Source organism: Ochotona curzoniae, unplaced genomic scaffold (assembly GCF_017591425.1).
Source record: "Ochotona curzoniae isolate NIBS_2020 unplaced genomic scaffold, NIBS_Ocur_1.0 contig_2210, whole genome shotgun sequence".
NCBI classification, from domain to species: domain Eukaryota; kingdom Metazoa; phylum Chordata; class Mammalia; order Lagomorpha; family Ochotonidae; genus Ochotona; species Ochotona curzoniae.
The window spans coordinates 22,683,257-22,706,749 of record NW_024465369.1 but is presented as its reverse complement, the minus strand read 5'-3'; the positions used below and the strand labels follow the sequence as shown (position 1 = coordinate 22,706,749).

The window sequence follows — 23,493 nt, the reverse complement described above, 5'->3', positions numbered from 1 at the left end:
GAAGAATCTAGACAATAGTGTTCAAAGCTGAAAAAAACAAAAAGCCTGAATATGGGCTCAAATGCAAGAAACCACAGTGTATTTTAAAAGAATCTGAATTGTAAGTGCTTCACTGTGGCTGGAGTGTCTTGTGTGAAACAACAACCACCACCTAGGATTTGGTGCTTTTTTAAGGCTAGAAATTATCTGGCCTTGTAAGTGACTTGCTTTGTGAAAGATGAAAACACAGTCAAGATCAGAAGTTACAAGGATCAGTCAGGATATTGCAATGTTTCATATGAACTATGAGATATCTGTAAGTCAAGCAATGATAATTGGGGATAAAGGAGGAAATGATTCAAAAAACATTTAGGAGGAGGAATTGAAAGGATATGAGAAACTGTTGAATTTATCTGGACAATAAGATGCTGGACTCTATGCTTGCAATGAAAAAATCTTGACTGGATTTGAACGGTAATACTGCAACAAGGTGGAGGAATCCACCATGGGGCAAGGGTCTGGGGAGGGATTGGGGGAATCCCAGAGCCTGTGAAATTGTTTTACAAAATGAAATGTAATTAATAATATATATACATATATATATATAATATATATGTATCAAAGAAAGATATAAGTATGTCTCTTGTAGGTGATAGAAGATTAGGATTTCATTTTCAGCTGTCTGGCTTAGGAGACTCCATGCTATTGTTGGCATTAACTAAGAGGAAAATCAGCAGAGTAAGCAGATGATTGAGGGCAAGGTTAGGCAAGGAAACGGACTGATAAATGAGCATAGGTTCAAATACCTGTGCAGATATACAGCTGTTTGTTGCATATAGGAACCTCAGGTCTAAAAGTTCTGTCTTGGAAATATGTATCTGTAAGTTATTGACATATAGATGATAGATTGAAATAATATGGTAGATTGCTTTGCACAGAATTGACTTAGGGAACAGTATGCTGAACTAAGGTTGAAACCCCGGGGAACATCTGTGTTTAAGAGGAGACCACAACGCCTGCTGTTCAGGGAAGGAGCAGAGTGAGGCGATTTCTGTAGAGGATCAGATCTCCAGGACTGCCAGTGAGTCAGTGAGTCACTGAGGTGAACTCAGCGCACACTGGAGCTATGGCTCTGTATTCAGGCGTAAACAGGAAACAAGGCGAACACAGCAATGAGCCGATGGGGCAAGGTCCAGAGGAAGCCAGTGGCTAGGCAGCATGAGCTTACTTTCACCAGTAACAAGTTGTGACATCATGTGTGATATGCTGTCTGGGGATTTAGTGTCCAGGCTTCTTGTTGTTGTTAGAGCCTGGTTATATAGTATCTCTTATAACATGTGCCAAAGTCCCACATCCCCTGCAGAGAAGCACACATCCAGCGTAAGTCACATGATGAAAATATTCAGTATGGGTCTGATGAGTCCTTTTTTCCCCCAAAGATTTATTTATTTATTTTGTTGGAAAGGCGGATGGATATACAGAGAGGAGGAAAGACAGAGAAAGATGTTGTATCACTAATTCAGTGCCTAAGTGACCACAACGGCCAGAACTGAGCCAATCCAAAGTCAGGAGCCAGAAGCTTCTCCAGGTCTCCCACGTGGGTGCAGGGACCCAAGGCTTTGGGCTGTCCTTCATTGCTTTCCCAGCCTCAAGCAGGGAACAGTATGGGAAGTGGAGCAGCCAGGACATGAACCAGAGCACCCATACAGGATCCCAGCAGATGCAAGGTGAGGATTTAGTCACTAGGCTATCACAGGGAACCTATGATATATCAGTCTTAATCAATTTGGGTGAGGTAATGCTCCCAAAATGCCAGCTAAGAATCAGTTTTAGCAACAAGCTTTTCCAAAGACAGGTATCAATCATGATATCATCATGTTTATCTTCCTCTTCCCGCAAGTTCATGCATAATATGTCAAGATTGTTGTAGGAATGCCTTGTCCTCTTGTCTCTGCTAGATTCCACTATGCTTTAGTAGCTAATTAAATCATGATTCTTCCATCTAGCCTCTCTTGATTTGTATTTTCCACTGGAAATAATCTTACCCTCCCCTAAACTGCACAGCTCTTAATCTTTGTCTCTTCTGACATCTTTACAGATTCCTAATATATGATTTTTTAAAAATGTAATGATGCCTTCTGTGTCTCCCTTCGAGATTGTTCTAATAGAGTACAAGGACTGAGTCTTGTTACCACAGTGCCTCTCCAGCTTAGCACTTAGCATAAAGGAGGTTTTCATTAAGTATTTGCTGATGAACAGGTCATCTTAAAAGCAGACAAATAATGTGATTTTGTTGTACCTAGGACGAAGGTGACCAAGCAGCAAGTGTTGAAGAGCTGGAAAAACAGATTGAAAAGCTGAGTAAAGTAAGCACTTTTAAGATGAATGTTTACATCTTTAGAAGATTAACATTTTAAAGATCTGCCTTGTATGGAATCAGTTTTTCTGACTATTAAGTAAGAAAAAAAAAAGCGTTAATGAAAAGCTTCAGAAACATTCTATTAAGCCTTAAGATTTAATGTCAAGGTTTAAAGCCTGCCTCCAAAGCCATGGTGTTGAAAATGATCAGAATCTGTGAGGAAAGGGTTTTGTATTCTTCAGCTCTTCATAGAAACACCAAGGCAGGCATGATTTTTAGCTCTTGGAATTGATTACTAAAAAAAAAAAAAAAAACAAACAAATCAGTTAAATTTCAAAATAGGAGCTTTGGAATCTTTGGCTTTTATTTTATGTTTGTATATTTTGGATTTCATGTCCATTGTACTGACAAAATACAATTGTGTAACTTTCATTGAAAACCACATTTCAATAGTATTTGTGAAATTTAAGAGGAATGTTTTGTCAGAAAAAAAAACATGAAATGTCTGTAGATTGTATCAACACGTTCTTTAGAGATCTATCCCAAAGTTTAAATATATGTTGCCTGGGTTGTGGCATGAGTATAAAAATAAACAAATAGTTGGCAAATTCCATCTAAGTACTATTAAATACTACATACAATGAAATCGGCTTAATTTGGTTTGGCTTTGTGAAATAGTTGACCACACTTTTTGTTATCAACTACAACACATGTTTTAATACAAGATACTGATAAAGTAAAGCTTGTTTTTTTTTTTTTTTTTTACTACATGGCAACAAAAATATTGCAGTTATTTTAAGAATGTGTTTATATTTGTAAATGTTACTGAAATTGTAGTCAAGCATGTAATAGCGGGCCCTTTTATGATGTCTTCACACATTAGTGTTTGTCCTAATAGCATAATAAGTATAAAGTTGCTTATATGCTGATTTTAAAGCAATTACCTGTAACTTGATAATATGTACCATTTTTTACAGCAACAGAGTCAGTACAGAAGGAAGCTCTTCGATGCTTCTCATTCGCTGCGTTCCATGATGTTTGGCCAGGACCGCTACAGACGCCGGTACTGGATTCTTCCCCAGTGTGGGGGGATTTTTGTAGAAGGCATGGAGAGTGGTGAAGGTAGGAATTGTTAACTATGAATATTACAATGTGTTATGTAAGAAAACAATTAAAATCTCTTGCTTTAATATATTGTGTGCTTTTACGGTCAAGGCTGCTCTGTTGATAAATGCTGTGATACCTTGATTGTCTTTGTTTTGGACTCATGGGATTGGCAGGCACCTTTCACCAGTAAATGTTTCCTCCCTGCCTGTGACCTGTTTCTCTTCACTCTTGCCAACATGAAAAACAAGCTCTTCTGTCTCGTATTAACTGTATTAAATATGCTGCTCCATTTCTCTCTTGTCGTTCTCAAACTTTTCAGCATATGGTTGATCTTTGTTTTCTTGCACCAAACATGCCTTCTGACAGTGCCCCCTGAGAGGTCACTTGCTCAACTCCAAGGTCTTTATCATTGGCCTCATTTCTTTTGAAGTCTTGTCCGTGTTTGGGATTTGTGAATAGCTCCTTTCTTGATTTTTGTAGAACATTCAATGTTTAGTGTTCTACCTTGGAACTATCCTTTTGCGGCCTCATTGCATTTTTTTTTCCAAGATTAATTTACTTTTATTGAAAAATAGATTTACAGAGAGAAGGAGAAACACAGAGAAATATCTTTCATCCCCTGGTTCACTTCTCAAGTGGCCACAACAGCTGGAGCTGAGCTGATCCACAACCAGGAGCCAGGAGCTTCTTCTAGGTCTCCCACAAGGATGCCTGCATCCAAAGCTTTGGGCCGTCCATCACTGCTCTCCAAGGTCACAGGCAGGAAGCTAGAAGGCAAGTGGGTCAGCCAGGACACAAACTGGTGCCCATTGTAGGATCCCGGTGCTTCCAAAGAGAGGATTTAGCTGCTGAGCCATCGTTCCAGGCTCACTGCCTCATTTCTCTAATATTAAATGGCACAATACAATGTACATTTAGGTGCTCAGTAGTGCTGCCTGAACTGAGTGTTTCAGAGATATAGATCTGGGCATTTACAAATGTCTAAATTGTGATGGTGCTAGAAGTGTTGTATCAGTGTCTAGAGATTTTGGAATGATGGCAAAAGTGTCTGGTGTGTCATTTGAATATCGACTGCAAGAATTACAAAGTACAACCTAATTTACATCATATAGAGGTTTATAGTTCTTTGGCAAAAAAAACCGGCTTGACTAAACACGCTACATCTGGAATACTTGTAATAGAAATTATAAATAAAGGGCCTGGCCCAGTAACCTAGTGGCTAAAGTCCTCACCTAGAATGTGCCAGGATCCCATGTGAGCCCTGGTTCTAATCCCGACTGCCCTACTTCTCATCCAGCTCCTTGCTTGTAGCCTGGGAAAGCAGTCAAGGACAGGCCAAACCCTTGGACCCTGTACTCACATGGGAAACCAGGAAGATGCTCCTGGCTCCTGGCTCCTGGCTCCTGGCTCCTGGCTTCGGATTAGTGCAGCTCTAGCCATTGTGGTCACTTAGGGAGTAAATCAGTGGACAGAAGATCTTCCTCTCTGACTCGCCTCCTCTCTGTATCTGACTTTCTGATAAAAATAAATATTTTCTTTAAAAAATTGAATTATAAAGTAGGTTTAAAGATTTTTTTTTTGTTTCAACAGTGAAATCAGCTTTTCTTAGTTGAAAATTTGTGTGTTGAGCTCTAGTATCTAACAAGAAAGATTATTTCTGTGCTTCACACTTGCTTTCTAATGTGAATGGACCATGAGGAAACTCTAATTCATGCTAACACTCTGAAAATCAAAACGTAAACTCTGAGCCATCAAATATCTAAAAGGAATCCTGGAAGTTTCACAGCAGGAAAGTGCTTTATAGCTTTCTTAATATTCTAGTGCAAGTTTGGGCAAACATGGCTCTCTCTGCCACTAAATTGTGAGCTCTTTGTGGACTAATTTGGGCAGCCGACCTACACTAAAGTCATCTCAGAGCAGGGTATGCATTAGAGTGAGGTAAGAAGAAGAGAAACCCACTGTGGGATAATTCCAATCGCCTGGCTAAAAAGCAGCAAGGTTGTTAGGACCAATGTTTGCGGCAGGTAATTAAGTCACCACTGGTGACACTAGCATCCCATTTCAGATCAATGGCTCTGCTTCAGGTTTAGCTCCCTCTTAAAATGTCTGGGAAAGCATTGGAGGGTGGCTCTTGGGAAATGAACAAACAGTTGAAAAATGTCTCCCTCTGGCTCTCATTCTGCCTTTCAAATAAAGTATGTAAATATTATAATTGTAAATATATACAATATGTATACAATATATTTTAAGTAGTTATGGAGGCCCTAAACTCAGGTACAGAGTTTGGGATGACAGCATAAAATCTTGAAGATGAAACTGCTGTAACAAATGTTTTTAAAGGTTTGTTTTTTTATTGAAAGGTAGAGTTACAAAGACAGAAACGGGGGAGAGGGAAAGAGAGAAAGAGAGAGAAAGGGATCTTCCATCTGCTTGATTACTCCCTAAATGGCAACAATAGCCAGGCTGAGGTGGAAGCCAGGAGCCTGGAGCTTCTTCTGGATCTCCCATGTGGATACAGGTGCCCAAGCACTTGAGTCATCTACCATTGCTTTCCTAGGTTCCCGGGGGCATTAGCAGGGAGCTGCATCAGAAGTAGAGCAGGCAGGTCTCAATCCAGGACCCATAGGTGAAGACTTAATGTGCTAGGCTGCAGTGCCAACCCCTGCAAATTATTGAGTATGATAATACAAAAAGTGGAATCAGAGATACATCCAATGACATCATCCTCAGAAGAAAAATTGTAATGTTGGAACTGAATCAGAAGTCAAGACTAATTGTTTGGAATGATGTTAAATGAAAGGCATAGCCAAGACATTAAATTTAACATGACAAATCTTTTTTTTTTAAGACTTATTTATTTTTATTGGGAAGTCAGATATACAGAGAAAAGAAGAGATAGAAAGGAAGATGTTTCATCCATTGATTCACTCCCCATGAAGCCACAACAGCTGGAGCTGAGCCCATCCAAAGCCAGCTTCCCATTGGGTGCCACTTCATGTCCTGGCTGCTCTACTTTCCTTCCAGCTCTGTGCTTGTGGCCTGGGAAAGCAATATAGGATGGCCCAAGCCTTTGTACCCTGCACCAAATGGGAGACCTGGAAGAAGCTCCTGGTTCCTGGCTTCAAATTGACTCAGCTCCTGCCAATCCTGGCCATTTGAGGAGTGAATCAACAGATGAAAGACCTTTCTCTCTGTTTCTCCTTCTCTCTGGAAATCTGACTTTCCAGGAAAAATAAATGAATCTTTAAAAATACAATTAAGCAATTAAAATTTAATAACAATCATGATTTTAAAATTATCATAAGCTCAATTTACCTTACTAGAAACAAATAAGTTATCTATTTTGAATATATGACAGTACTTTCTGAGATAAGAAATCAAATGCAAATATTAATACCATCTTCCTAGTGGATAACTTGTCTAAATTTTAGGAAATGCGAAGAGACTATGTGACTGTTTGCACATGTGCCTAACTGGGGACGATGAGCCAGTGTTTCTCTCAAGAAAATTGTTCAGAAGACGATAAAGTCATGAGAGATTTTTTTCCCTGACCTTAAAATTTTAAGATTTTTCTGTCCTTGGTTTATTGTTCTTGTGCCATATCTTGGTATAGCTAGCTGCCTTTGAGTTTCATTTGCCTGGAGTTTGTTGTTTCTTGGATCTGTGGGTTTGTAGCTTTTACCAAATTTGGAGGTGATTTTGAGCTACTCTTGTTTCAGATGTAATGTTCTCTGCTGCTTGTGCTGTCTCGGCAGTTCCGCATCAGTTTTGATTCGTTTTTCTCATTACATGTCAGACTTCCCTGCTTCTTTGTGTCTACCAAGTTTTGATTTTTGGCATCATTGTTTTACCTGACTAGGTGCACAACAGTATATTATATGGGTATATCAACAAACTCCAGGCAAATGAAACTCAAAGGCAGCTAGCTATACAAGATAAAATATGGTTTGAAGTTTTGGCATGAACAGTATCTAAGGAATATTGTTACTGATAAAATTTAATTTATCCTTTTACATTCAAGGGGTATTTATTGAACCCCTATTTTAAAGCAGCAATCATGCTGTTTTGTTTGGGACCTGGTAATAAGCAATTTAATCATTGCTGTGCTTTTTATTAGAGCTCATTGTTTTAGATTCTAATACGTGGGAGGGAAAAGACAATAAACATTATCATATGTAATGGTTAGTTCTGTAAAGGAAAAATTTGGAATGATATCATGAGAAACATGAGAAGTGGGCCCTATGTTATATAGGTTGATCAGGGAAAACTCTAGGGAGATGACACTCAGACATGAAGGTTAAGGAACCAGGCAATAAAACAGAATCCCAGGCAGAGGGGATTGCAAAGCCTCTGAGAAAGAAAAAAAGGGAGAGAGAGAGAGAAACTATTCTGTGTGAGAAACTGGAAAAGACGAGAGAGGAGGGGTAGGGCTTTCAGGGCTGCGAGTGTGCCACGAGTGGAGAGGATTTCATGAACCACACTGGGGACAGTGGTATAGGCCTTGCTCAGAAGTGTGGATTTATTCTAGGTTGTAGAAAAGTGAATATTCCATTTATGTAATAATACACAATGATAGTCACAGAGAGAGTGGGTAAGATTTCAGATTTGGATATAGCCATGATTAATCACGATTATCTCGGACTGTAGAAATGACCTGGAGGGGACACGGCAGAAAGGGTTTTACTGCGTATCCTTCAGTCCATGTGCATTGCTCTCCAGATTGAATGACGTAGTGGACTTTTATTTTAAGAGAGTTCTTATAAATGACTTTTAAAACATCAGGCAAAATAGGAACCAGAAGTTAACAACGGAGAAATATCAGTACACTTCTAAAAAGATCTTCGGCCTCACTTGTGATCAGAAATAATGCAGTGTAGAGTTATCATCTCCAAGATATTGGGAAATCCAGTTATTAGTGCATAGTTTTGCTACGGGTGCAGGCCAACAATGTTTTCCTGTACTTCTGACAAGTGTCTGCATCGGTCCAATTGGACATATTTCAATAACTTTGAAAAGTATGTATCTTAGGATTCAGGGTTTTTTCCCCTAGGAATTTTTCACCAAGAAGTCAATCAGAAATTTTGAAAATTCAAAGGTTCAAGTACAAGGTCATTCAGCATTTATAGGATTGTTTATGATAGTGAATAATTGGGCCTTACTAATGTCTATCAGTAGAAGATTGTTTTAAACTGGGGTATAGTTCACTGAATAATCATTAAATTTTGTGGTGCAATTGAGTATTTATTGACACATTAGGATGTAAAATATTAGAAATATTAGAAAAATAGTCAGATTACAATAGTATATATGAGAGATCTAAAAAGTAATGGAAAAATAGAATTAAACATTATTTTAACCTACAAAAATTTGAAATCTAAATAAGCATTTTTCATGAATTTTTTGAGGCTTTTATGTGATTTCCTCTTGTTAATTGTGTAGATATAAGTGTGTGTGTATTACAGAGAACTCATGGAAGATTTATTTAAAAATAGTAATAGTAAATTTTGCTTTTAGTAGTAAGACCTTTTAATATTTTAATTTTCTGTAATGTATATACATCAGTTATCCAGTGAATGAGAGGTTAATCTATACTGTGGGGACTAGTAGATAATCTAGAAATACTTAAATATTTATGCATGTAGCTTGGTAAATAGTGATATGGTTTATTTTCCATTTCGACTTTATCTGTTGCAACTATTGTATTTTGTAGGACTAGAAGAAATTGCAAAAGAAAGAGAAAAACTAAAAAGAGCAGAAAGTATCCAAGTCAAAGAAGAAGTATTTGAGACCTCTGGGGACACTTTAAATTGTTCAAATACGGATCACTGTGAGCAAAAGGAAGATCTTAAAGAAAAAGATAACACGAATCTGTTTCTTCAGAAACCTGGCTCTTTCTCCAAACTAAGCAAGCTTTTGGAAGTAGCCAAGATGCCTCATGAGGCAGAGGGAATCACCCCCAAACCGAATGTTAGTGCCAACGGGTGCACATTGTCTTATCAAAGTAGTGGGAAACACCCGGTGGGCGGGAGCCCATCAACCACGTCACAAAGCAATGTGGAGAAGACAGACTCTAATAACCTGTTTAGTACTGGTGCAAGTGGCCCAGGGAAGTTCTACAGCCCTCTCCCCAACGACCAGCTGTTAAAAACGCTGACAGAGAAGAACAGACAGTGGTTCAGCCTTTTGCCAAGAACACCTTGTGATGACACATCGCTGACCCACGCCGATCCATCTGCTGCTTCTTCCGCAACCCCTCAGTCTCAGCCACCCTCCAAGTCGCCGTCACCTGCCCCAGCACCACTTCTTGGATCAGCTTCTGCTCAGAATCCTGTTGGTCTAAGTCCATTTGCTTTATCACCCCTTCAGGTTATTACCGATACCTGTAACTTATTTTGACAGTTTTATTTAACCTTTGATGCCTTGAAGATTTTCTTTTTTAACTCAAGGGGGTTCAGTTGCATAGTTAAAATATGCCTGCTACAGTTTGAAAACCAAATCAAGACAGAATCTTTGTTCCCAGGCTTCTGTCAGCCTACAAATGGCTGCTTCCTAGCCTATGTGTCTTCTATAACTAAATTTTTAACTTATTATTGTCATAGTACCTCTAAAAGAGAACGGACTTTGGGTAGCAAATGAAAATACGGAATTTAACCTTGTTGTTCTAATGTAATGAGGTCTCTAACTGGGCTAAGTGACAGAATATTATTTTGGAATTTGAAAAAGTTAGTTCAGACTAAACCTGTCTCCTGACTTATGAGAATAATCTCTTCAAATGTTGTCATCTTGCAGGTGAAAAGCGGAGTGTCCATGATGGGACTTCAGTTTTGTGGGTGGCCCACAAGTGTACTTGCTTCCAATATTCCATTTACATCACCCTTACCTAGTCTAGGACCAGGGCTGGGTTTATCAGAAGGAAATGGTAATTCATTCCTGACTTCCAATGCTGCTTCTAGTAAAAGCGAATCCCCAGTACCACAGAGTGAAAAGGCATCTTCAGTTCAGCCTGCTGCTGCTGTTGAAGTAGCAAAACCTGTAGATTTTCCTAGTCCAAAGCCTATTCCAGAAGGTAAGTGCATCGAGGTGGTTTAGAGCCACTTAACTCATTTTTATGAACTCTCCTGCTGAAACTTCTTTGGTGGTTTGGTATGTTTTTTAATTTGTGTTATGCCATGATTTCCTAGTCAGAGTATTTATGTGGTATGCATTTGGTCTAGCCATTAAGGTGCTGGTTGGGATGCACACATCCTGTATCCGAGCACCTAGGTTCCAGCTTCCTGCCAGTGTATTCCTTGGGAGGCAGAGGTGATAGTTCAGGGTTGCTGTCACCCGTGTAGAGACCTGATTTGTGTGCTGGGTTTCAATCATGCCCAGCTCCAGCCAATGCAGGCAGGCATTTGGGGAATGAAGAGCAGGTGGGAGGCCACCTTGTGTGAGTTTCTTTCTCTCTCAAAGAAGTAATTTTGAAAGAATTTGTAAAAGACCCCACATGTTTATCTTGACTTAGAGATGCAGTTTGGTTGGTGGAGAATTATTGACCCAGAGGACCTGAAAACTTTGCTCAAAGTGCTACATCTTAGAGGAACCAGAGAAAAGGCATTACAGAAGCAAATTCAGAAACACCTGGATTATATTACTCAGGCCTGCATCAAAAATAAGGATGGTATGTACCTAGAAGAGACTTCTGCTCTCTTGCCCAGTTATGAGAATTAACTCTTTTATCTGAAAGCATATTTTAGCATGTCTTAATTCTTATTCCTGTTGTCTTCTATTTTGTTCAGCAAACAATATGTTCTTAAATTGATGCACTCTTACATTTTGTGTGCTATCAGGTCTATTAGGGTCTCTTAGAATGTTTCTATTAAGAGTAAGTTTCTTGCACATGCACAGGTGCAACTGTGTATGATCAGTCAGATAAACAGGATTCTCCTGGAGTTTCATCCACTTGATGGAATAAATCACTGAGTATAAAAGCTTAATGAAAGTAGGTTTTAAAATTAGTTTCTTTTCAAATATAGTTGCTATTATTGAATTAAACGAAAATGAAGAAAACCAGGTAACTCGAGATATTGTGGAGAACTGGTCGGTGGAAGAACAAGCCATGGAGATGGATCTGAGCATTCTTCAACAGGTAGAAGATCTAGAAAGGAGAGTTGCATCAGCAAGTTTGCAAGTGAAGGTAAAACTGACTTTGAATACAACCTGTTTTTAGGGTAATGGAAGGTAACTAATATTTACTGTGTCTCCAACATATGGCGGTTACTGTGCTGAATGTTTTCACTTTGTCTCAAAACAATCCTGAATTAATTTCCCTCGTCTTACAGGTGAGGAAACAGGCTCACAGTAAGTAACCTGCCAGAGGAGCCCAGCCAAGTCTGAAGGACTCTAGACTCTTATGTTCTTTTTACAAAATCTTGCTGACGCCTTAGTGGTGGTTTTCAGAAATACATTTCCGGTGCACCGTTCTCTACCATATTCCGAAGTTTATAGTTTTCTATGTGATCAATATAGTGGTTGTCACACTCCCGTAGTAGAGCTCCTCATAGGGCCAGAAAGCACTTGTACAGTCATGTTTTAGGTCAGACTGTATCCTGTGGCGTTTAACTTTAGAGTGCAATAGGGATACATCCAAATGTAAGTCTTATTGTGGCACACAGATACATGTGCACATATCCCATGTAAGTTTGTATTCATCAGTCTGCTAGACATTAGCACGTCAGAACTGGTTTAAGATAAGTAGGCAAAAAAGAAAACATTACCTCTGTGTAAAGATTTTGTTTTGTAAAAGTCTTCACGGATAATAGTGAGGTGATGACTCTGAGAAGCTCGGACAGATAAGAAGTAAGCTTAATGAACGGATGCCTCTCTAGTGGAGAAAATGTAGCGGCTATGTAATTTTGATGTTTCCTAATTTATTTAGAATGGAGTGCTAGCCAGGAATTAAGCTTTGCTTTATAAATACTTTCATATAAGCATTTAGACACTTCTGAGTTTCTCAAAAAATGCTATTTTACAGAGCTAATAAAATATTCCTTTTCGTGCCAGAAATACAGTTACTGAAGTTGGGAAACAAAAATGTCTCATTTGCTGAATTATTGTGCTAACAAACTATGTGTCTCTTCCTCATCCTGGTGCTATCGTACAGAAGCACTATGGCATCTTCCACCAGTGAACTCCCACAAAGTTGATTTTTTGGAGAAATGAAAATTATTCCATTTAATGCTGTAATTTTGACATGTATTTTGGATTTCCTATGTCATGGATTTCACTGTCTCCTTAAATCGAGAGTAATGGCTGTAATTCAAATTATCTTGGTGACACAGGATCAGCAGTATGAAGACCAATTTTTAGCAAATGTTTCTCTTGGGAAATACAAAGAATTTTTTCCCCACATGTTGAGTGATCCTAGCATGCTTTGCTATTTAAACTATTACATCTGCTTTCTATTGTCTGTCCTCTTTATGGACAGTTCTCATTGCTTTCTAAGCTAAACTTGACTGATTCTGTTTCCTACAACTTTTTCCCACCTCATCTGCCAATCCTGACTGATAGGGGAAAACTTACCACCAAGCTTTTTAAAAATTATGTATGACATTACAGTATAAGCCAGAAGCATTTTCCCATTGACATATTCTGCTGTGGTACATTACCCTTATCATGTAGCTGTCACGTGGAAACAGCATGAAAAAGGGCAAGATCAGGACACTTTGGGCAAGTTTGTGGAGTCACAAGTTATGGAACCGAACCGCAGCATAGACAATGCTCAGGAATATGAAAACAGACGTGGATTGGAATACCTGGGCTGTATGTACCTGGTACATATTTGGGGCTTTGATAAGACTTTTGGCCTAGAAAATCAGTCTAAACCAGCCAAACAAATCATTGACTCATTCATTTACATGTATGCATTGAGTGCCCATTATTTGCTGGACATAAATGAAAACAGACACAGTGCTTGACCTTTTGGAGCTCATGACCACACTTAGTATAAAACTATAACCGGGACCAGGCTCTGAAGCATTAAATGGTCTGCCGGAGTCTGAAATAGGTGCGTTTACCTCCTGAAAAAGGTCACGTATTTAAGGGAATCCTTTCACGTTGAAGTGAATTTGAATATGAGAGTTGCAGGTTGAATGGCACTAACTAGGTGAAGAGGAGCAGAGCAAAACTGTGCAGACACAAATAAGAATTCTTGCAGAGCCCCTACCGCCCAAGAGAAAATGGTAAGTACAAGGACATGTACAGTAGAGTGCTGACATAAACCAAAATGGACAGGCAGACCAAAGTTCGCAGGCTACTAAGACATTCCCATTGAAACGATCCTAGGGAATTCGCCTAAAACCTCTCAAAATACTTTACGATTTTCATTGAATGTTTCAAAATATCGAGTGTTGATAAGTTTTGTTTTTCATCTTCTACAACTGTTTCTTGTAGTGGTTTGTTGTTGTTGTTGTTGTTCTTGTCTCTGCCGAGCCTTAGGAAAACCCAAGGTAAAAGCTGGTAGTAAAGTTCCTTGAGATCTGCCGGTCCCTGCTGCTGTATTCTAAGTAAAGGTAAATTGACCCATCTGACATTCTAGGAGGAAGCCGTAATAATGCTAATTCTCTTAATATATAGGGTTGGATGTGTCCAGAGCCCGCATCAGAGAGGGAGGACTTGGTATATTTTGAACATAAGTCATTTACTAAATTGTGCAAGGAGCATGATGGAGAATTTACTGGCGAAGAAGAAAGCAGTGCACATGCACTGGAGCGGAAGAGTGACAACCCCCTAGATATAGCTGTAACCAGGCTGGCTGATTTGGAGCGGAACATTGAAAGAAGGTATCTGAAGAGCCCCTTAAGTACCACCATTCAGATCAAACTGGATAATGTGGGCACAGTTACTGTCCCTGCTCCTGCACCATCCATTAGTGGTGATGGTGACGGGTAGGTTATTGAGATTAACTTGAAAAATTATTGTGCTTCTTTGCTAATTGGAGCCTATTTTCTATTGCCTGTTATCTATGTATCTTCCTGTATGTCTGTGATCCATACGGATCATGCTATTTGCATGATGCTTTGTAAAAACATTTTTTTTTATTTTTTTATTTTTGTGATGTGCATTGATAATCCTGCAAAGTGCTCTTACATTTACCTGGTTGTGACTAAGCTCTGAGGCACGTAGCCACAGTCTGTGCACTACATCAAATTTAGTTGCTTAAACCTTATACTTATTGGCTGTTACATGTTTTTTTTGTCATTGCTTGGCTTTCAGTGTGATGATTGTTTCACATTCAGTGACCGTAACCGCGGACATGACCTACATAATTTTTCTATATTTCAATGCAGAACTGAAGAGGATATTGCCCCAGGGCTCAGGGTATGGAGAAGGGCAGTGTCAGAAGCTCGCAGTGCTGCACAGGTAGCTCTGTGCATTCAGCAGTTACAGAAATCAATAGCATGGGAAAAATCAATTATGAAAGTTGTAAGTGTTTTTATTTAAGAAATACTATAACTAATCTTCTTTGTCTTGTTTTTTTTTTTCTCTTTCCAAAATCCAGATCTTATGGTTTTTATATTATCAGTGTAATAATGCTATCTACTTGGGAGCTTCTCTTTCTTAAAGACTATATAGTTTGGTACTTAACTTTTGAGCGCTTTTGAAGGAAACCACCAAATATATACCGTTTATTTGTTTTTAAATATCACTTCTGACTGCTTTGAATGTTTTTTTGTATTTCTACCTGCAATCGTCTCTGATATTCTGTCACTATAGTAGTTACTAATCTGAATATTTCAAGGCATTTTTTTAAATTCTTACAAACTTTGCTAACATTATCTGATTTGTTGCTGTATTTCTAAAATGTATTTCTCTCTGTTTTCTTTTTTCTTTACCTTTTTTTTTTTTTGCTACTAATAAGAGAGATCATATACATTCACAAAATGTGTTTGGTATTTGATGTGTTTGACAAGAAGAACAAATCTCTTTATCTTTCCCATAATAGCTAAAAGCTTTTTCACCATCTTTGTGCGGTCCGAATTAGTTATTATCAGGTTACGAACCTCTACTTTGTGTCAGGCACCAAAATGTTCTGTGTTCAAACACAAGAGCTATAATTCATATAGTTTTACAGAGAGATTTATTGATTTATTTGAGATTCATTTTAAGTCAGACACAAGGGTACCCTCTTGCCTCTATATCATACTGAGGAGTAACTCTGAAATGTGTATTTTTAAAAACTTTTTGAGAGAGAGACAGACATGAAAAGAAGGCGAGAACTGTTATCTGCAGGTTCACTCCTTACGTGCCCACAATGGCCAGGACTGGAGCCAAGAACTGCAGACTCAACCCAGGACTCCCACACAAGTGGCAGGACTTCAGTTACCTGCCTCCTCACTGCAGCCTCTTAGAGGTGGGAAGCCACAGTCAGGACTGCATCTTGGGACTCCAGTTGACCAATGTGTGATGCAGGCATCCTGCGTGCTAGGCTGAGTGCCATGTCTGTGTTAGATACAGACTTACGTGAATCACTTTCTTTACTTTCAAAGTATAGGCTAACTGTAAAATTTGCTTTCATGAGGCTTGTTTTTCTAAATAGCTAAGGATGAAATTTCATAACTTGGAATAGTCATTCCCTTAAACAGTGATCCTTAAATAATCCATATTTTTACTTCTAGGCTTAGACTATTCAAGACCTAAATCATCCTGTGTTATTCATTTTCTCTATTGTTTGGGGTTTTTTTCTTCTTTTAGAACTTTATATAGGCTAATGAATCTGGAATTTTTACAATATGCTTGAATTTAGCTCTCTCAATTCAAATTATTATCTAAAGTAAGTTTAATGTATTGTTCATTTTATCAGGTAGCATTTTTTCTGTATAAAAATATTCCTACTCCCACCCACCCAGTGCTGTGGCACAGTTGGTTAAGTAACTGCCTTTTCTGCCAGCATATGGGCATCAATTTGAGTCCCAACTGCTCCACTTCCAATCCACTCCCCGCTACTGACCTGGGAAAACAGTGAAAGATGGCACAAATGCTGGGGCCCCTGTACCCATCTGGGAAACTCAAACGAAGCTCCTGCAGGGCTCCTGGCTTCAGCCTGGCCCAGCTTTGGCCATTGTGGACATTGGGGGTGTGAAATAATGAATGGAAGATTTTCTCTTTCTCTCTATAATTCTGCTTTCACATAAATAAATATTCTTAAAATAGTTGTTTTTTCTTCTAAAAATTATTAAAAGATGGCTTAAATCAACTTAGATAATATATATTAACTGAAATTTAAGCTATAATGGTCAGAACCATTGAGTTCCGATTTAAAAATGAACTGTGTACAGTCATATTTTTTCTTACTACATCAGAATCATCATCATGATGTGACCAGTTTTGTTATAAATCTATATCCCAAAACTCGAAACTTATACAGAATTCACTTGCATGTTAGTATGCTGTCTACAATCTAGAATTGTAATTCAGTTTTTGTAAATTCTTTAATCTTTCTCATGTTATTAATATACAGTCATAATAATTTAACCCTGTCTCACAATCTTCATTTTAAAAATTGTTTAATGATACCTATGAAACAGCCTTCTTTTCAGGGCATTAATTCCTTAATGACTATTTTTAACCTTTAATTAGATATTTAACAGTATCTGCAATAATTTTGTAATTAGTCCTATCCAAATATGAAAGTGTTCAGTATCTTGTTGGCCAGAGACCAAGCTAACCAGGAAAGAAGGTACTTTCAGAGTTTGCCCTTTGATAGTTATCTTCCCACAGTATGCTGTCTGTTATTAATGTAAACAATAAGCAGCTCCCACTATTTTTTCATAACAGCAAAAGGTTTAAAATGAGATGCTAATATATTTGCTGTACTCTATTATCAGCTATTACTGGGGTGTTTTTAAAAAGTGTTGAGAGTTTGGCATCAACCTTTCTTTAAAAGTATAAGGAAATTATTTTTAAGTTTTAAATGTGAGATACAAGATTTTGTTGTAGTTTCAGTTATCTTTTGAAGAAAACAGAATTTACTTATGTTCATGAATCTGATTTAAAAATTTTATTTTGACAGGGATTTAAATACAGTCTTCTAATAATATGATTTCTAAACCAATACCTTAACAATAAAAGTCTTATAGGTGTAGCTCACATTTGGAGAGACAGCTTAATATTACCTTAAATATTGCATGGAATGCTATAAGCGGAAATCATAAAGTAGATACTTATTGTTGGAATGGTAAATTCTGCTGCGTTTGTCAATTTGGGTATCATGCATAGATTCTGATTAATGTTAACTTGAATAGTATATCTGCCATTTTAATATGACTCTTAAACTATCTCTTAAACTATCTTCGCTATCCAAATTGCCATACCACTATATCAGACTTTCCCAGGCTGATACAATGTTGTTTTTTGTTGTTGTTAAATTTTTATTTTCAAATTTTGAGACTGGGATTCCACACACTCCCCCAATCTCCCACCCTCCCTGACAGATTCAATGTTGTTTTTAAAACAATGTTAAAGTCGAAAGAGTTGAACTGTATTGTTTCTAAAGTATGTAAATACTTAGTTTTAAATTCATATGAATTATTTCCAGTTTAAATGTTTTTATCTTGTATATCACTGGTTGCAAGACATATTTTTTACTGTGACTGAAAGATGAATTAAATGTCAAAATATAACTTGGTATTTACCATTTGCAAAAGCTATCTTGAAAGATTTCAGTTACCTAATACATTTTATTTTGCTTTGCGAAACTTACTGTACAGAAAAAGAATATGTGTGTATGGAAAAATAGATTTTCTTTGCCAGTTTAAAGTTCTCCATGGTACTGGAAAATTTTCAATAGCGACAAATTATGATTTATATTAGATAACAACTCATAGATTCTTATGTTCTTTAATTGATTATACTCAGCTTCTTTCCTCAGAAATAATTTTGTGGGATCTATTATCTACTCTTGTCAAATATGTTTGATTTCTGAAGCTTTCTGGTTTGGACACATTTTTCAATTATGAAACATTCTTGGATCTAAGTCAAAACTCAGGGATATCTCTGTAGTGTATATAATTATGACACTAACATAAATCTCCTAATTTTTGGTCTTAAAGGTTACTCTAACTCTTATTTCTTTCTCAGGATATCATGAGGATACTAAGATAAGCTAAAAATGAAATATATTTTTAAAAATCACCATGTATTAAAGCTATTCATTGCTTTATGTGCTCTAATGTCATGTTACTGACTTCATATGTTAATGTGTACATGCTTTGAAAGTGTGTGCAGGCATCCAACTCTAGCTTTGTTCTTTGCAGTGTACCTGAAATGTGCATTGGCCCCAATAGAACTGCTCACCCCGTCATGTGGTCCATATCTGTGTAATGAGAGATACATAGATGTGTATGGCTACTGTGTATTTGTTAGCAAGCGGAATGTTCATTACTAATATAAACCAGGAATTGTGGTATGTTTAATATCCCAGTAACTATTATTCATAGCAGAAGGTTAATCCTAAGTGATCTTTTATGTATTATAGTACTGCCAAATCTGTCGGAAAGGTGACAACGAAGAACTGCTTCTGCTTTGTGATGGCTGTGATAAAGGCTGTCATACCTACTGCCACAGACCCAAGATTACAACCATACCAGATGGGGACTGGTTCTGTCCTGCGTGCATTGCTAAGGTAAGATGACTCTAAAATTACATTTGGAATTAACACCCTAAAATGCAGAATTTTATGGAAAATTTTTTCAGATGTTGTTATGTCATAAAATTAACCTTGAAATTAGTTGAGTTTTTTTTTAATGTACTTAAAAAGTTGTACAACTGTCACTACTACCAAATTCCCTATAAGGAAAAATCTTATATCCCTCTCCCCAGTCTTTGGCAACCACCAACCTGCTTTCTGTTCTATGGGCGTGACTTTGTGTGCCATTGTATGGCTTTTGCCACATTTTGTCCATCCTTCCATCAGTTTGTGCACATTCTTGTTTGAGCAACTTTTCAGTTCTCTTCAGTCTATACCTAGATCATATTATATTGATCATCTGTATTCAAGCCATTTTCCAGCCATATTTCAAAACAAAACTGTGAACTCTAATACTAATTGAGAGATATAATAAAATAGAAATGGTTTCTGGAGTTAAAGATATAAGGAGTAATAAGTGTGAAATAATTAACATCTACTGAAAGCCAGACACTTAGTTCATTGGAACCCCGGTGGGCCATGTCACAGACAAGAGAGGTAAACCCGCATTTGAGCGTGGTAGTCCTCATTTAACTGCATCTACTTCTTATCACTCTGAAATTAGAGCCCAGTGTTGCAGGGCCTTCTTTATTTTAAGAGAAATCAGAATTGTGGATCTTTATATCTGTCCTGCCAAATAGTAAATATTGGGAACAAATTCAGAATATTTACAGGCACATTCTGCGTGCTATTTACAGCCTGAGCGATAGTAGCTCCCAACTTCTAGTATATAAATGATTATGAAGAAATCTGATACGTTCTGGGTAAGGCCGGCTGACATCCCTCTTTGATTTGGTACTGCAGCAGAAAGGAAATGAGTACAGGTGTAAAAGCTTATTTGTTCAGTTTGTTTCTGAGTACCATTTAATGAGGTAAACTGTGAAGCATCATTTATTAAAGAATATCCTTTTGTTATCCTTTTTAAAAAAAAATCATAGAATTCTTGATTATATGGTTTCTTTTTTCTTTTTAAGATTTTTTTCTTAAATTGGAAAGGTAAATTCACAGAGAAAAGGAGATACACAGAAAAGATCTTACCATCTGCTGGCTCAGCCCCAGCCCCCGACCAAGTAGCAGCAATGGCAGGAGCTGAGCTGATCTAAAGCCAAGGAGCTAGGAGCTTCTTCTGGGTCTGGGCTCTCACATCATTGCAGGGTCCCAAGGCCCATCTTTAAGCAGGGAGCTGAATGGGAAGTGGAGCAGCTGGGACATGAACCGGCATCCATATGCGATCCTGGTGCATACCAGGCTAGGATTTAGTCACTAGGCCATTGCCCCGGGCCCAATTCTGTGATTTCAATGGGATATTTTCACACTTTGAATTTTAAATCCACTATAAACATCCCAAGCAATGTTCCTGTTTCAAAAAGAAACCAAGCATTTGTGCCCAGTATTCTTGAACTGTTCTTTCAAAATAATGCAACAATTTAATTTAATCTTTATTAAAAGGATTTTGATCGTATTAAGCTTTCTCTTTTCTTATAATGTCCGCAATGCTAAAAGCTCAGTGTAATATGAAAACCCTAATAAATACAAAGTAAAATAAAGGAAGAAAAACTTAATAAAGCATTTTAATTACTTCACTTAGTGCCATATGGTAAAATTCCTTGAAATAAAATGGGTAAACTGTTGAGTTAATGGTTGGTTTTATTATTTTAGTCAATTAAACTATCTCCTTAACTGTACTTTTAACCTACCAATAGAAAACCAGATAATTAAACTGCTTGACTTGGAGCATTTTTTAATAATGTTCCTGGTGGGGGTCATGATAACTTCAAAGAAGTTGCTGTGAAATACTTCAAAGAAGTGTTTTTAAAGCCAAATTTATTTCAGGAAGAGAGCCCACTTAAAATTATGGTTGATCTGGTTATACGGCCTGGCAATTAAGAGAAAAGTCATTTTCTAAAGGAGTTTGGTACGCACTATTTGGGAAAATTAAAAGCAAGTCACTTATAACCAGTGATTTTACATGTCCCTTCTAGGATGTATTTATTAGAATACTTACCCTAAAAATATGGTTATTTCCCCCATTTCTTAGCTGACGAAATGTCTAAGTTTGTAGTTAAATTGAATAAGCCCAGTGAGATTATTTGGGTTATTTTTCCCCCATGTAAGTCTTGGACTAAATTGACCTTTGCAAATATGTGGCTCATCTTTCTGACTTTACAAATGAGAAGACCAGAACTCACAGACACATTAAAGTCTGTAATTGGTTAGTAAGAAAGCTGGAATTCATATCCTTTGATGCCAACCAAATATACTATTCATGTTGCCATAGTTTTAGTTTGTTTTCCTTAAAAAAAAAAAAAGCAGTCATAATTCTTGCACTTTAACACTGCTATGTTCACACCAGGACGCTATAAATTTATGATATTCTGTTCCTATTGCAGATAGTTTTATTCTTCATCTGGGAAAAAAATACCCATATCTAGTAGATTTTTATCACTTACAAAGGATTTCTATACGTATTTGTCCCTTCATACATTTCTTTTCATGGGTGGCCCTGCTTTTTATTATTGACTTTTTTACTGATAAGCTCTGTGTTTTGGATTAGTCTCACCTTTGTTTTTAATTCTGTAGCCAAAAAAGAGTTCTGGGGTGGGCTCTAGGGCCAGCAGTTAAAGGCACCCATTCAGTTGCCCATGTCCCATACTGGAGTGCTTTGGTTCAGTACTTGCCACCTACTCCAACTTCAGGTTCCTGCTAATGCACACCCCGGCAGGCAGCAGGTGACAGATCGGTGGTTCAGTACTTGTGTCCCTGTCACACATTTGGGAGACCTGGACTGGATTAAGGCTCCCTGCTTTGGCTTTGTTCTGGGCATTTGAGAAGTGAACTAATGAATCTCTCTTTCTCTCTCTCTCTCTCTCACTCTCTTCCGGATAAATAAATAACAGTGTTGTTCTCTGTAAACTCATTCAATCAGTGATCTATACTAAAGGAATTCTGATAGTGAATTCTGTAGATAGGTAATAAGCAGACCTGCCTCTTCAACTTCTAAGAATCCTTTACATGAATATACTGTGCCTTGCACATGTTTTGCTTTATTGTATGGGAGAACAAATTCACCGCCTTCTCTTGTCCTGTCTTGAAGATACTGGAATTATCAGCCTTCATAGTTCTTGTTAATATCTCCTTTTTGTTTGTTTGTTTTTTTCTGTTAGACTTCTATAATCCAAAATAACAAGAGGTTTGTATCAATTATTCTCTTACTTTTTTTTTAATTAAAGGCAAGTGGTCAAACTCTAAAAGTCAAAAAACTTCATGTCAAAGGGAAAAAGACCAATGAGTCAAAGAAGGGCAAGAAAGTGGCTCTACCGGGGGACACTGAGGACGAAGACTCTGCCTCCACCAGCAGCTCACTAAAAAGAGGAAACAAAGACCTCAAAAAGAGGAAAATAGAAGAAAACACTTCTGTTAATTTGTCGAAACAAGACAGCTTTACTTCTGTTAAAAAGCCCAAGAGAGATGACTCCAAGGACCTAGCTATTTGCAGGTATTTATTCTAGTTTTCATGTACCACATTTGAAGAACATTCCATTTTATTTGTTTATAAACCTTTTTATCATGCTGAAGGATTTCTGTAGATAGAAAAAATATAAAGTATGAGGAAATGTATTCCTTTACATTATAATTTGCACTGAGATTTTGCTTAAAAGATGATTAAAAAAGCTGTTTTTACTAAAAATCAGATGCTGGATTATAGATTGTGATTTCAGGCATTCCATTTTTCAGCATGATCCTGACTGAAATGGAAACTCATGAGGATGCCTGGCCTTTTCTACTTCCTGTAAACTTGAAACTTGTTCCTGGTTATAAGAAGGTTATTAAGAAGCCTATGGATTTTTCCACAATCAGAGAGAAGCTAAGTAGTGGACAGTAAGTCAGTCACTTTAGTTCACTGTTTACCAAATATTTGTGTATGTTTTGTCCTTTTCTAATGAGCCAAAGATACTTTAATTAATAGCAGACTTTCTTTAGAGTAATGTGTGTAATATATGTGTGCTTTTGGGATGGAGAACAAGTCAATTAGAAGTAAGAAAAATGAAAAGCAGTATGATCAGGCTGCGTTTTGACACTGGAACTGTACCAAACCCAGATGAGTGGTAAGAAAATGGTGCCTCCCAGGGTGGGTAACATGGAACCTGGCACCTGATCAGGTGTCAGTGGAATAATGACATCAGTCATGGGGTTGAACAAAAACTGACTCATGTTTTCAACTCAGTGGAACATGGGAACAGAAGGTTGCTGGAAAGTGTAATGGTTTAAAGCTTTATTATGAGCTGATGGAGAACAAGAAAATCCATTTATAAATCTGAAAGAA

General features: G+C 37.5%; 1 protein-coding gene across 5 annotated transcripts in view; it reads left to right on the top strand.

Annotated features, from left to right (window-relative positions):
• Nucleotides 1-23,493, top strand: part of BAZ2B (bromodomain adjacent to zinc finger domain 2B) — a 239,784-nt gene that overhangs the window by 212,090 nt on the left and 4,201 nt on the right. For 3 of the 5 annotated variants that reach the window (XM_040971611.1, XM_040971614.1, XM_040971613.1), the window contains 11 exons: nucleotides 2,283-2,345; nucleotides 3,316-3,460; nucleotides 9,156-9,811; nucleotides 10,235-10,511; nucleotides 10,950-11,105; nucleotides 11,461-11,621; nucleotides 14,060-14,370; nucleotides 14,773-14,908; nucleotides 18,960-19,106; nucleotides 22,400-22,665; nucleotides 22,905-23,048. In XM_040971611.1, coding sequence (XP_040827545.1) covers nucleotides 2,283-2,345; nucleotides 3,316-3,460; nucleotides 9,156-9,811; nucleotides 10,235-10,511; nucleotides 10,950-11,105; nucleotides 11,461-11,621; nucleotides 14,060-14,370; nucleotides 14,773-14,908; nucleotides 18,960-19,106; nucleotides 22,400-22,665; nucleotides 22,905-23,048 — 2,462 coding nt within the window. The remainder of the gene's footprint in view (nucleotides 1-2,282; nucleotides 2,346-3,315; nucleotides 3,461-9,155; nucleotides 9,812-10,234; nucleotides 10,512-10,949; nucleotides 11,106-11,460; nucleotides 11,622-14,059; nucleotides 14,371-14,772; nucleotides 14,909-18,959; nucleotides 19,107-22,399; nucleotides 22,666-22,904; nucleotides 23,049-23,493) is intronic. The other 2 variants (XM_040971612.1, XM_040971610.1) reach the window with 1 other exon arrangement.